This window comes from Bidens hawaiensis, unplaced genomic scaffold (genome assembly GCF_021521415.1).
Source record: "Bidens hawaiensis isolate Kalapana, Puna unplaced genomic scaffold, B.hawaiensis_p1.1 tig00041225_1, whole genome shotgun sequence".
In the NCBI taxonomy this organism is placed as follows: domain Eukaryota; kingdom Viridiplantae; phylum Streptophyta; class Magnoliopsida; order Asterales; family Asteraceae; genus Bidens; species Bidens hawaiensis.
Window position 1 is genome coordinate 72,141 of NW_027505709.1, and position 12,540 is coordinate 84,680.

The 12,540-nt window shown below is 36.4% G+C and overlaps 2 protein-coding genes across 2 annotated transcripts; both read left to right on the forward strand.

Annotated features, from left to right (window-relative positions):
• Positions 1-2,123: 2,123 nt before the first annotated feature.
• Positions 2,124-8,209, forward strand: LOC143614889 (vesicle-fusing ATPase-like). The gene is made up of 20 exons (XM_077088193.1): positions 2,124-2,329; positions 2,539-2,634; positions 2,737-2,818; positions 2,897-2,947; positions 3,043-3,210; positions 3,288-3,442; positions 3,536-3,644; positions 4,437-4,536; positions 4,619-4,674; positions 4,982-5,047; positions 5,124-5,206; positions 5,998-6,131; positions 6,212-6,422; positions 6,525-6,656; positions 6,752-6,812; positions 6,904-7,022; positions 7,108-7,195; positions 7,299-7,421; positions 7,493-7,558; positions 7,961-8,209. Exons 1-20 carry the CDS (start codon positions 2,169-2,171, stop codon positions 8,102-8,104), a joined length of 2,205 nt encoding a protein of 734 aa, XP_076944308.1. The 5' UTR covers positions 2,124-2,168; the 3' UTR covers positions 8,105-8,209.
• A 1,520-nt stretch (positions 8,210-9,729) lies between these two features.
• Positions 9,730-12,426, forward strand: LOC143614891 (ultraviolet-B receptor UVR8-like). The gene is made up of 6 exons (XM_077088194.1): positions 9,730-10,311; positions 10,498-10,710; positions 10,796-10,906; positions 11,089-11,457; positions 11,537-11,644; positions 12,018-12,426. The coding sequence occupies exons 1-6, from the start codon at positions 9,967-9,969 to the stop codon at positions 12,345-12,347; spliced, it is 1,476 nt and encodes a 491-aa protein (XP_076944309.1). The 5' UTR covers positions 9,730-9,966; the 3' UTR covers positions 12,348-12,426.
• The last annotated feature ends 114 nt before the right edge of the window (positions 12,427-12,540 follow it).

The window sequence follows — 12,540 nt, forward strand, 5'->3', positions numbered from 1 at the left end:
TTTTATTTCTCTTTCTTTATTTTCTCTGTTATTTCTTTCTTTGTTTATCGAGAATAATTTCGACTTAGGGTATTAAGCCCTTATAATATTTTATTATTATTTTGGTCGGGCATTATGCCTACCTTGTTTGGCTTAGAAATACCCTTCACACTTGGGCAACACTTCGACGCCGCTTGCTTTTCAACGCTCACTTTAATCAACACTTTCGCTTCGACACGCTTATCGAGACACCAGCACGTACTTCGAGGTAGTTATCGGAACGTCGGGACAACACCTACTTCTTGTTTGGAACGTCGTCGGGGGAGTGGTACGTATATCGGAACGATGGGCACGGAAAACGAGGTAACGGCGCACGGATTTTCGAGGTAGATCGATGGCACGAACTTCGAGGTGTAGTGAGAAGTTAGAGAGAGAGTAAAGTGTGTGATTTGGGATGTGGGAAATGAAATCCCGTAGCCCTCCTATTTATAGCCAAAATTGGATCCCATCGCGGTACGCGATGGGTTCCTTGGCAGGCCTATCGCGTACCGCGATATAGGCCTGCTGAGTCACAACGTAGACCTGCCAAGTGTGACACGTGGCAGGCACCGCACCACGTGGCGGCAGACGCTGCCACCGTGTGCCACGTGGCACACGTGTCACGATCTGTCAGACATCCCATCGCGGTACGCGATGGGTGTCTCTCTTGGCCTGTCGCGTAGCGCGAGTGGTCAAGAAGACAGGTTTTTCATTTTAGTCTCTAGAGTTTGGATTTTGGCAAATCTGGTCCCTTGACTTTGGAAACTTGACATTTTTGGCCCGATATTTACGTGATGTTACATGTAATTAGCCTAAGCAAATCATGATAAATTTATGAAACTGAAATTTAGATATTCATTTCATTCAAATCGAAACAAGCAACATGAATGTGGTTTTGAATCGAGATGAATTGATTATCATGTTCTCCGCATACAACTGCAATGTTATTGACATTAACATTAACATAATACTGATAACGATGAATGTAACCGTAATTCGCAATGCATAGCATAAATAGATTTAAAAACCGAAGAACAATTGGTTACAGTAGGTCTATAGAGTATAGTGTAACATCACAAAAAATTAGAGCTAGACCCAGAAGAGCGGAATGAATTGATGTTTAACTTTGATTCCGGCGAATGGACAGTTGAGTGGAGGGTCATACCTCTACTATGATTTCAGTGGGATAAATGATGATGAGGACGTACACATTAATCTCGAAGGCCATGCGGTTCAATAGTCGACCATGTTCAAGTATTTAGGATCGTTTGTACAACATAATGGAGGCATAGATAGTGACGTGGCCATTGCATTCATGTAGGTAGGATGGTTCAAGTATTTATGATCGTTTGTACAACGTAAGCAGGTAGCCATATGTGTTTCGTGCAATAAGAGAGTCCCAACTAAACTAAAGGGGAGGTTTTATAGGGTTACAGTTCGACCAACATCGTTATACAAACACATATTGTCGGGCCATAAAGAAGACATATGTGTATAAGCATGAAGTAACATGTATGAGGATGTTTGGTGGATGTGCGGGCACACACGATTAGAGCGGATACAAAACGAGGTTTTTAGGACAATATAAGGGGGTTAATAGTATTTCTATAAAATATAAGAGATGTAAGATTGAGATGGTTTTGGGCATGTGAATAAGATAGTGCTGACAACTCCACTTTGAGTTATGAAACCTTCACCGTGGAAGGGAGAAGGAGTAGAGGCAGAATTAAACTAACATGAGATGTGTGGATTAAGCAAGATTTGCTACACTTTTACCTCTCTTAGGACATGATCTGGGAACATGAACAAATAGTTTGTGTTTACTTAATTTAACGAGCGAACATAAACACATGTTCAATTGGTCTTTTATATTTTAAAACGAACGAACACAACATGCTCGTTTTTGCAGATTGAGGGATAACTTTTGTAACATACTCTCATTAAAGAAACAATACAACAATAAAACGACGAGCTGGTGCGAAGGTTCGAGTCCGGCGGGTCTTTCTTGGCCCCGTCAACAATCGATCCTACGAAATCGATTTACAACTAATTACACCATTTCATTTCTTCATCCATTTCCATTTCTCTCTTAACAATTAAACATTATTAACATTGCCCTGTGATTTGATTGATCTGTTTCTGTTTCAACAATGGCGTCATCATTGACGATGACCGTAACAAATACACCGGCCAAAGATCTCGCATACACCAATTGCGCCTATTGCTCACCGTCCGATCTCCGTCAATTCGCCGTGCCTGGATCCAATCTCGCTTTTGCTCTCGTTGGTGACGTCTTCGTTCTCTCTATAGCATATCCTTTACACCTTTTTTTTAATAATTTGTTATAGTTTGATCAATGCGATGCTTAAATATTCTGAAATTGGCTGATCCTTCACTATTATTGTTTCAGTTTGTAAACTGTTATTATGATTGTAGCCCTAACCTATCTCTTATTATTGTTTCAATTGACTGTTATTTATATGAAATATCATTTTATTGTTACACTTAACTGAAACAAACTGCGTTTGATACCATACAAAGTGGACAAATTGCACTTAATGCTATCCAACGGCGTCATGCTAGGGTTTCTACTGGTGATTCAATATCTCTTACCAGGTTTCTACTCTAGTTATATTAATATATTTATTTACTTAATTAATGTATTGGCTAGATTTCTGTTTGTTCTCTCACAGATCGTTTCTGCCTTAATCGTTTTAGGTTTATTCCACCAGAAGATTTTAACGTTGCGTTGCTTACTCTTGAGTTGGAGTTTGTGAAAAAAGGGAATAAAGAAGAGCAGGTAGATTATGAATATTAGCTTAATCACATGCTTTTTACCGGCACACGGTTTTAAGTTTTTAATATTTTGTGTTTGCAGGTTGATGCTGTCCTTTTAGGTCAACAACTTAAAAAAAGATTCATGAACCAGGTATGCCTCGTTGACATTATGAGTTGTGCATCTTGATGATTGTAATGACGGTAAGACACCAATGTTACTATACACATATTTGTTATACAATGCAGATTTTGACATCAGGTCAAAGGGTGACTTTTGAGTATCATGGCAATGGTTATATCTTCACAGTCACTCAGGTTGCTGTTGAAGGGCAGGAAAAATCAGCTATTGAAAGAGGCATGCTTTCTGAAGATTCTTACATTGTGTTTGAGGCCTCCAATTCTAGTGGAATAAAGGTTTTATTTTCCATTTCTTTGCATTTATGTTTTGTTTTTTCATTTTTCAGTTCTGTAAGGTTTTTCTTTATGTGCAGATTGTTAATCAACGTGAGGCGGCTAGCAGCAACATATTTAAGCACAAAGAGTTTAACCTTCAAACACTTGGTATTGGTGGTCTGAGCAATGAGTTTGCAGATATTTTTAGAAGAGCTTTCGCCTCTCGGGTTTTCCCTCCCCATGTGGCAAGCAAGTAATGTCCTATCTATGTGTCGTAATATATAACAGTTAATAATTTACTAACTTTTTTCATTCTATCAATGAAATGGGAATCTTTATGTATCAGATTGGGAGTAAAGCATGTTAAGGGAATGCTGTTATATGGTCCACCTGGCACTGGCAAGACTCTCATGGCTCGCCAGATTGGGAAGATGTTAAATGGGAAGGATCCAAAGGTATGCAATTATTGGTTTTTTGTCATATCAGATATATTTTAAGCATTTTGCTATCCACAATGGCATTTAAGGTAGAAATATAAAGTAATTAATTTGGCTCTTAGATTCCAACAAACGTCCACAAATGTGTCACATCATCAATGCACCCATCCTTCAAAAACATCCTTTTCCCAACCAATCCACCATCCTTCACAAACATCCTCCCGTTTCCACATCATCACCACCTTTTACATTTATTTCCATAACCAGACTATTTTTTATCTACACGTTGTGTTATTTAGTTTAATAAGTTATGTAGCTAGATAAGGACGGAGGGTGTACTGACATTTTGGGTACTTCAGAAACTTTACAACTTAGTCCTCTATTTACCAATTATTTATAATATAAAATACACATTTTATATTGGTTTGTCATTTTTACTGATGCTTACAAAACAATATTACATAAATAAAAAAATCAAATATTACAAAATCATCAGAGGGGATATTTGTTTGTTCTTGCATTATAAATGTTTATGTTTGTTAATAGCACAAAAAAATATAGAGAATTTTTGTTTCAAGTGCTTTTGTATTTTTTTTCTTCACCACGGTCTCATATTCCACGGATGCTCATGGGACATCTGTGGCAACACGGGCTTCTGTGACAAACGCCACCTGGCCGGCCATGGTTCCCACAAACCCCCTTTGTGGGCTGGCCATAGTTCCATCTGTTGTAAAGAACACATGATATGATTTTACATAATACCCATGACTGCGTCTAATATTGACTTTTTTGGTCAATTCTAAAAACTAGATTGTTAACGGACCCGAAGTACTGAGTAAATTCGTTGGTGAAACTGAAAAGAATGTAAGAGACTTGTTTGCTGATGCTGAACAAGATCAAAGAACACGAGGTAGAACAGTAGATTGATAAGATTCTAGAATCTAAAACAAATTTTGTTTTGGTTCTTATACCCTTTGTTCAAATTGTTTCAGGGGATCAAAGTGACTTACATGTCATCATTTTTGATGAAATTGATGCTATTTGTAAGGTAAGTTCATTTCCAAATATTCAGTAATGAGGCCTGTAAACAAACCAAGCGTTCATCAAACTATTTGTTTAGTTCGGTGGGAAGTTCGTTTTGTTAATAAACGAATGGACATGAACTAAAAATTTAGTTCATTTATTGGGCGAACATGAACAAGAAAACCCTGTTCGTTTAACTGGTCATGCTGGATCGTTTGTTCGGGTAAAGTTAAACGACTGAACATGAACATGCTTTGTTTATTTTCAGTTCGCCACAGGCCTATCAGTAATTCTTTCTTCATTTTGTAAACTGTGTTTTTTTGCATCTGCAGTCTAGAGGGTCAACTAGGGACGGTACAGGAGTGCATGATAGCATTGTCAATCAGCTTCTTACAAAGGTTGGAATTTATAAAGAACTATTTGACAATTGATATAAGAAACTGAGTTTGGAAAATATGTTAATATTATTATTAGATAGACGGTGTGGAAGCTTTAAACAATGTGTTACTCATTGGAATGACAAATAGAAAGGATTTACTTGACGAAGCTCTGATGAGGTGAGTCCATTCTCCGAAGGCCTGTAAACGAATCGAACTTTCGGTGAACTGTTTGGCGGGATGTTTGTTCATGTTCGTTTTTTAAGAAACAAACGGACATGAACAAACTTTTTGTTCATTTGGTTAAATGAACGGACATGAACATAGATCTCGTTGGTTAATATTCGTTTACTTTGTTCATTTATATCCGTTTATGTTCGTTCGTTTACATTCATCTATGTTCGTTAGTTCACATTTGGTTAAGTTCGCTTGTTTATATACATTCATACAAACTTTTAGGCCTATTACAATTTAGTATAGTTTTGTTAACTTTATTGGCCTAACAGATTGATGTTCACGTTTACTTTTAAGTTTCAATATGTTATGTTTGTTCATCTATGTAAGTTATGTTCGTGCACCGTTCGTTTATACTCTTAAATGAACACAAACACATTGATTTTCTTAACGAACGGACATGAACAGGAAAACCTGTCCGTTCAATTGTTCATGTTCGATCGTTTGTTTGGTTAAAGTTAACTGGACGAACACGAACAGTATATACTTTTAAAAAAACGAGCATTTACCAACAAGAACATGTTCATTTTCTTATTGAACAAACACAAACAAGAAAACCTCGCTTGTTTAACCATGTGTTCTATCGTTTGTTCTGTTAAAGTCAAAAGAACGAACATGAACTTGCCTGGTTCGTGTTCGTTCGGTTTGTTTACAGGCCTAATTATCTCTTATAAGGTGTTGACTGTCGTTCATTAGTATTAAGCTTTTACTAATCATTTTTTCTAAAACTTGCGTAGGCCTGGCCGTTTAGAAGTCCAGGTGGAAATCAGCCTTCCAGATGAAAACGGTCGTTTTCAAATTCTTCAAATTCATACAAACAAGATGAAAGAGAATTCCTTTTTATCTCCAGATATTAACCTACAAGAGCTTGGTATATTTTTCACTCGTTTTTATTCATATTATTGAAAAATCATGTTACGGTTTGATTAACTTTAATAATTATTAATATAGCTGCACGAACAAAGAACTACAGTGGAGCAGAACTTGAAGGTGTTGTGAAAAGTGCAGTTTCTTACGCTCTTAATCGCCAGCTCAGCCTTGATGATTTAACTAAAACAATAGATGAGGAGAGCATTAAAGTCACCATGGATGATTTCTTGAATGCTCTTCATGAAGTTGTTCCTTCATTTGGTGCTTCCACTGACGACCTTGAACGTTGCAGGTCAAAATAATATTGATCTTTTCACTTTAAGAGTAAATTATAATCTTGACTTTGTTAATGATGACCAAAATTTATATTAATCTTTTTTGTTATTTGATGCAGGCTCAATGGAATAGTTGACTGTGGTCAACGACATGATCATATCTTTAAAAGAACTATGTTATTAGCAGAACAAGTTAAAGTTAGCAGAGGCAGTCCACTTGTCACAGTTCTTCTAGAAGGTCCAAGTGGCAGGTAATTATGGTTTTTAACTTTTTATAATAATTAGTTTTAATATAATCTGTCTCTCATAGGTTCATAACTTTTTAAACGTATTTGGCTATTCGCAGTGGTAAGACTGCAATGGCAGCTACTGTTGGTATTGGTAGTGATTTCCCATATGTCAAGATTGTAAGTTTTATTTTATATTTTTTTTGGAAGTTAAAATAGTTTATTCATTGCATATCATTATATGAAATCAGCAAATTTTTGACAATTGTAGATTTCTGCTGAATCGATGATTGGACTCAGTGAAGCCAGTAAATGTGCAAAAATCGTCAAGGTATTTGAGGATGCTTATAAGTCAACCCTGAGCATTATTGTACTTGATGATATTGAAAGGTAACTAATTCACTTGTTAATATTGTACAAATGACATTTCTGTCGGTTGCTAGCTAATCTATTTATTTTTATTTCATTATTGCAGATTGCTTGAATATGTTGCAATCGGACCTCGTTTTTCAAACTTGATATCTCAGACATTGATGGTCCTCCTTAAACGACTTCCTCCAAAGGTATCTAATATGTTCCTTGTTATTTCTGGTATATTTATAATAACTCGTGAACAAAACACAAGAAAACATAGATTTTTATGTATTTTGTTATTAAAACATTCAGGGTAAAAATATGTTGGTGATTGGAACAACAAGTGAGGTGTCATTTTTGGAGTCGGTTGGTATTTGTGATGCTTTCTCTGTCACTTACCATGTTCCTACATTGAAGACCGAGGATGCTAAAAAGGCAAGTTTCAATATTAAATTCCATTTTGATGTATTTAATGTTTGATTTATTTTTAATATTTGTGTTTTCAGGTGTTGCAACAACTTAAGGTGTTCTCTGATGATGACGTTGATGCTGCAGCCGAGGCTTTGAATGATGTAAGATTCTTAATCTCCTTCAACTATTTTTGCTTCAATTACCATAGAACCGCTTTCTTTGGTAAAGCTAAATGTTGATATACAATATGACCTATCAAAGCACGTTCGAAAGTTATTTATGACATGAAAAGAAAATACTTTATTTTGCATACAACTCTTTTCTATAAATTTTGTATCGAAATGTTGAGAAAAAAAAATTAAACATAGTTGTGTATTTGAATTTATTTTAAAAAAAGAATAGTTATTAGAGAAATAAAAATTATATATAAATGAATTAAATGGGTTAAAGATATATTATTGGTGAAATTGAAACAAAAAGAACATGGCAAATTGTGATCGGTCAAGTTACTATTCATGGTTTGCAAATTGTTATATATATAATTTGTGGTGGCGGCGGTGTAGATGCCAATCAAGAGACTCTATATGGTGGTAGAGATGGCGGCACAAGGTGAATCTGGTGGAAGTGCAGAAGCAATTTACTCAGGCAAGGAAACGATTAAAATTTCACATTTCTACGAGTGTCTCAAAGATATTGTTCGGTACTAGTTTTTTCTTCTATGCACGTGCATTGATTTTTACAAAGAAGGCCGGAATTCTTGAATGTTGGCTTGTATTGGTTCCCGCCACTTGCTTTGAGTTGTAGTTAACAAGACCTTGGTATAGTTTGGCAGCAGAGTTTAGAAAAATGCAATGTTTTTGTATGTTGATTTTTAAAACGGTGGCTATTGAATGCATGTTGATTTGATTGGAGTGGTGTACCACTGATGTGAGAATTTTGGTTTTGGAGAGGCATATTGTTGATGAACTTTTTAATTAACTATTATCATTTCTTTTAAATAGTTGTATATGCATTTAATAAGTCTCATCTTATCGTTCCGAAATATACTGTTCCACAACAGCTTTTAAGCAAGTTGCATAATCCCTGTCAGACTCGTCATGAGGGAGCATGCGTTCTTTCCATGAACGTATGTTTGGTCCTTGTCTGTAATATCTTCTATCGTCGGGGTATCTTGTGCAGTTTTCTTTCACCATCTAGTCATTGCGGTGTGGTTTGCCGAGGCATACACGTGTAGGAACCATGGAGTGTTGATTCATGTTGCACTTGGTTTGACGTGCAGCAGGCAATCACATTAGGTGGGAGGGATTTTAATTTTCAAATGAACACGCCGTTTGTAGAGGGTTAAGGAATAAACCAACATGAAATAATAAACTTTAAATTCATTAATTAAATATAATGAAAGTTGAAGTAAATTAATTATCTTTAGATGAATAAACAAACAAACCATCCTCATGAATCAGGCCAGTAGATGTATAATAATTTTTCTATAATCAGAGTGACTTACACTCAATGTTTTGATAACCGGTTTTTTACTTGTATTAGATTTGATTTAAAAATGGTACAACCGGTTAAGCCAGGATGTGCCCGAAGGTTCAACCGGATTAAATAATTTACCCTGTAATTCCATAAAAATACAACTTCAACCTAAAATATAACTTAAAAATACATTAGTAACATCACACATGAAAAATGATCGAGTCAAATAGGGAGTTTATACTTTGTATACGAAATTAATCAATTACAAAAGACGTAAAGAAACCAACCTTACATTTGCATAATACAAAATTAGTTGATTAACGAATCATCACTTACTGTGTTTATTTGTTTCAGATTTATTCGCTAGGTTAAAAATCATTTTTAAAAATATGAGCCGCAAAAAAATACCAAAAATCTTTTGGGTTTGAAACCGGGATTTAAAAAAAAAACCAACTTTATGATGTTTTAACAAATTGTCCAAAAATACCGAGCGATACGTATTGGTTTTTAAAACACCGCTTACACTCACTTTCATCTTAGAGCATTCTCATCCCATCTCCTGTAATTATGTGAGGGATATTTGCAAATTATAGGGTGAGGTTATGAGTGGTTGTGGGTGTAATATAGGGTGAAGAGAGAAATGTAGTGATTTTTTATAAATTTGGGGAAACATTGTTTGCCCCTATTTATTTTTTAATATTTGTTAGATTGGTTGTGAGTAGATGAGAGAGAAAACTGTAATGATAAAAATATAAAAAATATTATTTAATTGAATATGAGAGAGAAATATAATGTTTTTTTAATGTAAGTATAAAGATATGGATTGGAAATGGGCTGAGAATACTCATATAAACATTTACCTGTAACACATTAACACGTAGTAGTATTAATTTAAAACAAACAACAAAACCGCCTATGGAGTTTGGTTTAGTAGCCTACCGACCCCACTTTCCACATATTATTTTACATCACACCCCTCCACGTGGACACGACGGAATAGTTTAGTCCGCCGAGTTCCACCAATCCCTTCAAGCCGGCAGCCATTAATAAACCTCCACACTCCCATCAATTTCACCCACAATTCGAACCAATTATGGAGAATCCATCAAAACCAACTACAATTAACGACTTACCGTCACACTTAATCCTTGAAATACTAACATCCGGTGGTCGATTGGACGGTGTGGATCTCGTGTGTCTGGAGCTAACCAATTCCACATTATTTCGAACCACACATGAACCGGGTTTTAAAAAGTCAAAGTCTTTGGTTGACTCTGCGGCTTTCCATCTTTGCAACTCACACCCTGTTTACAGTTCCTTAAACCCCAGAGCTCAACAACAGCTTTTGACTCGGTGTAGTCATAACTGGAAACGGGTTTTAAGATTCTTGCAGTCAGTACACCAGTCTTCAGATATGGTTCAAACCAGTGCAGGCAATGTATGTATTGTTTCAGGGTTGGATTTCAAATTTGTTTTCATTTTGGTGTCTAATTTATGCGGGTCGGTTTTCATTACCGAATACACGAAATACGTGAATAACCTGACCCAAACTACCCGAAACCCAAATAATAAACATGATTAACATACCTAGTCTAATTGGTTGCTAATTTTGTATGGTTGGTAGAAGTTGCAAGTTAAAAGTGGAAGGTATCACACATTACTAGTTAAAGATTCAATTGTTTACGCATGTGGTTCGAGTTTATGTGGTGTTCTTGGTCACGGTCCCAACACAACACAATGTGTAGCGTTTACTCCGATTAAGTTCCCATTTCGTGCGCGGGTGACACATGTTTCGGCCTCGCATAATCATGCTGCTTTTGTCACACAGTCAGGAGAGGTTTGTTGCCTTCAGTTATCATACATATTGTGTTATTGTGAACTTATGAAACATAAGGATTTTGATTATATATGAATGTTTATAGGTTTTCACGTGTGGGGATAATTCGTCTTTCTGTTGTGGGCATAGTGATACGAAGCGGCCAATATTTAAGCCTAGGCTTGTTGAAGCGTTAAAAAAAGTACCTTGCAAACAGGTATATAAATAACATGTACAATAATTGTTATATGTGTTAACATTATAAAAAAATATATATTTTGTTATGTTTCACGAAAAATATTGTAGGGAAGGAAAGTATAATGGTTTTTATGATATTATTAACTTTTGTTATTTATATGCAAAGTAGTTTTTTTGAAGCATAAACCATACATGTTTCAGGTTGCTACAGGGGTTAACTTTACCATGTTTCTCACAAAAGGCGGTCAAGTATACACCTGCGGGACCGGTGGGCACGGTCAACTAGGCCATGGTGACACCATGGACAGACCAACACCAAAACTTGTGGAAGCACTTGTGACGGTTGGTCCGGTTGTACAAGTTGCTGCTGGTCCTAGCTATGCACTTGCAGTCACCAGTGATGGAACCATTTACTCGTTTGGGTCTGGAACCCATTTATGTCTTGGTCATGGTGAGCCGCACAATGAACCCAAACCTAGACCGGTGCAGTGGTTCAGGAGAAAAGGGGTTCATGTGGTCCGTGTGTCTGCTGGTGATGAACACGCGGTTGCACTTGATTCTAATGGATTGGTAAGTTTGAACCATGGTTTTTAAAACACGGGTCATCGTGTTTTAATTTTGGATAAACCGTTTTATAACTGTATTTCAGGTTTACACATGGGGGAAGGGGTATTGTGGTGCACTTGGTCATGGTGATGAGAATGATAAAACGATCCCTGAGCTTGTGACGGGTCTCGATACTCACATTGCTGTTCAGGTTCGTAAATCGATGACTGTCTTTTGGCAAAACGAGTTCAGGTCGAAGCGGGCTGGTTTAAAAATGGTCATTTTGGTTTGGGTCTCAACGGGTTTTTGGAGAAATGTGCACGGATCAAAATGGGTCGTTTTAAAAAAAATGATGATTTTGGTTCGGGTTGGAACGGGTTGTGCACAGATGGGTATGAATCGAGATGGTTTGTTATAGAAAAATGGTCAATTTGGTTCGTGTCATAACGGGCCATTTTAAAAATGATCATTTTGGTTTGGGCCTGAACGGGTTTTGCATAAATGGGTATGAATCGAAACACGCCGTTTTAAAAAAATGTTCAATTTCCTATGGATTAGAACAAGTTTTATTGTTATGATTATAGGTGTGCGCAAGCAAGAGGAAGACATTCGTGTTGATGGATAGCGGATGTTTATATGGATTTGGATGGACGGGTTTTGGGAGTCTAGGGTTTCCAGACCGAAGTTTATCTGAAAAAGTGTTGAAGCCGAGCATGATTTATAGTCTAAAAGATCGTCATATATCTCAAGTAAGCATAGGTTTATATCACTCGGTTGTAGTCACAAACCAAGGCCTAATATTTGGATTTGGAGACAATGAACGGGCACAACTCGGGCATGATAAGTTGAGAAATTGTCTTAACCCGGTTGAAATCTTGGTTAAAGAAGAAAGCAGGTCCGTGAAACATTTGTAAAGTCTCATTTTTTTGTCGTAAAGCGATTTTAAACATATTATAAGTCCGAGGTACGTTCCAACCAAGTTTGTTTAAAAGTTTCTTTAGTATCCTCCGTTCTTTTAAGTCCGTCTCGCACAACCAAGTTAATGATGTTTGCAACACAACTATGGTCCTGTATAAGCAGCACGGTGAGTACAAATACTCCAGGAAT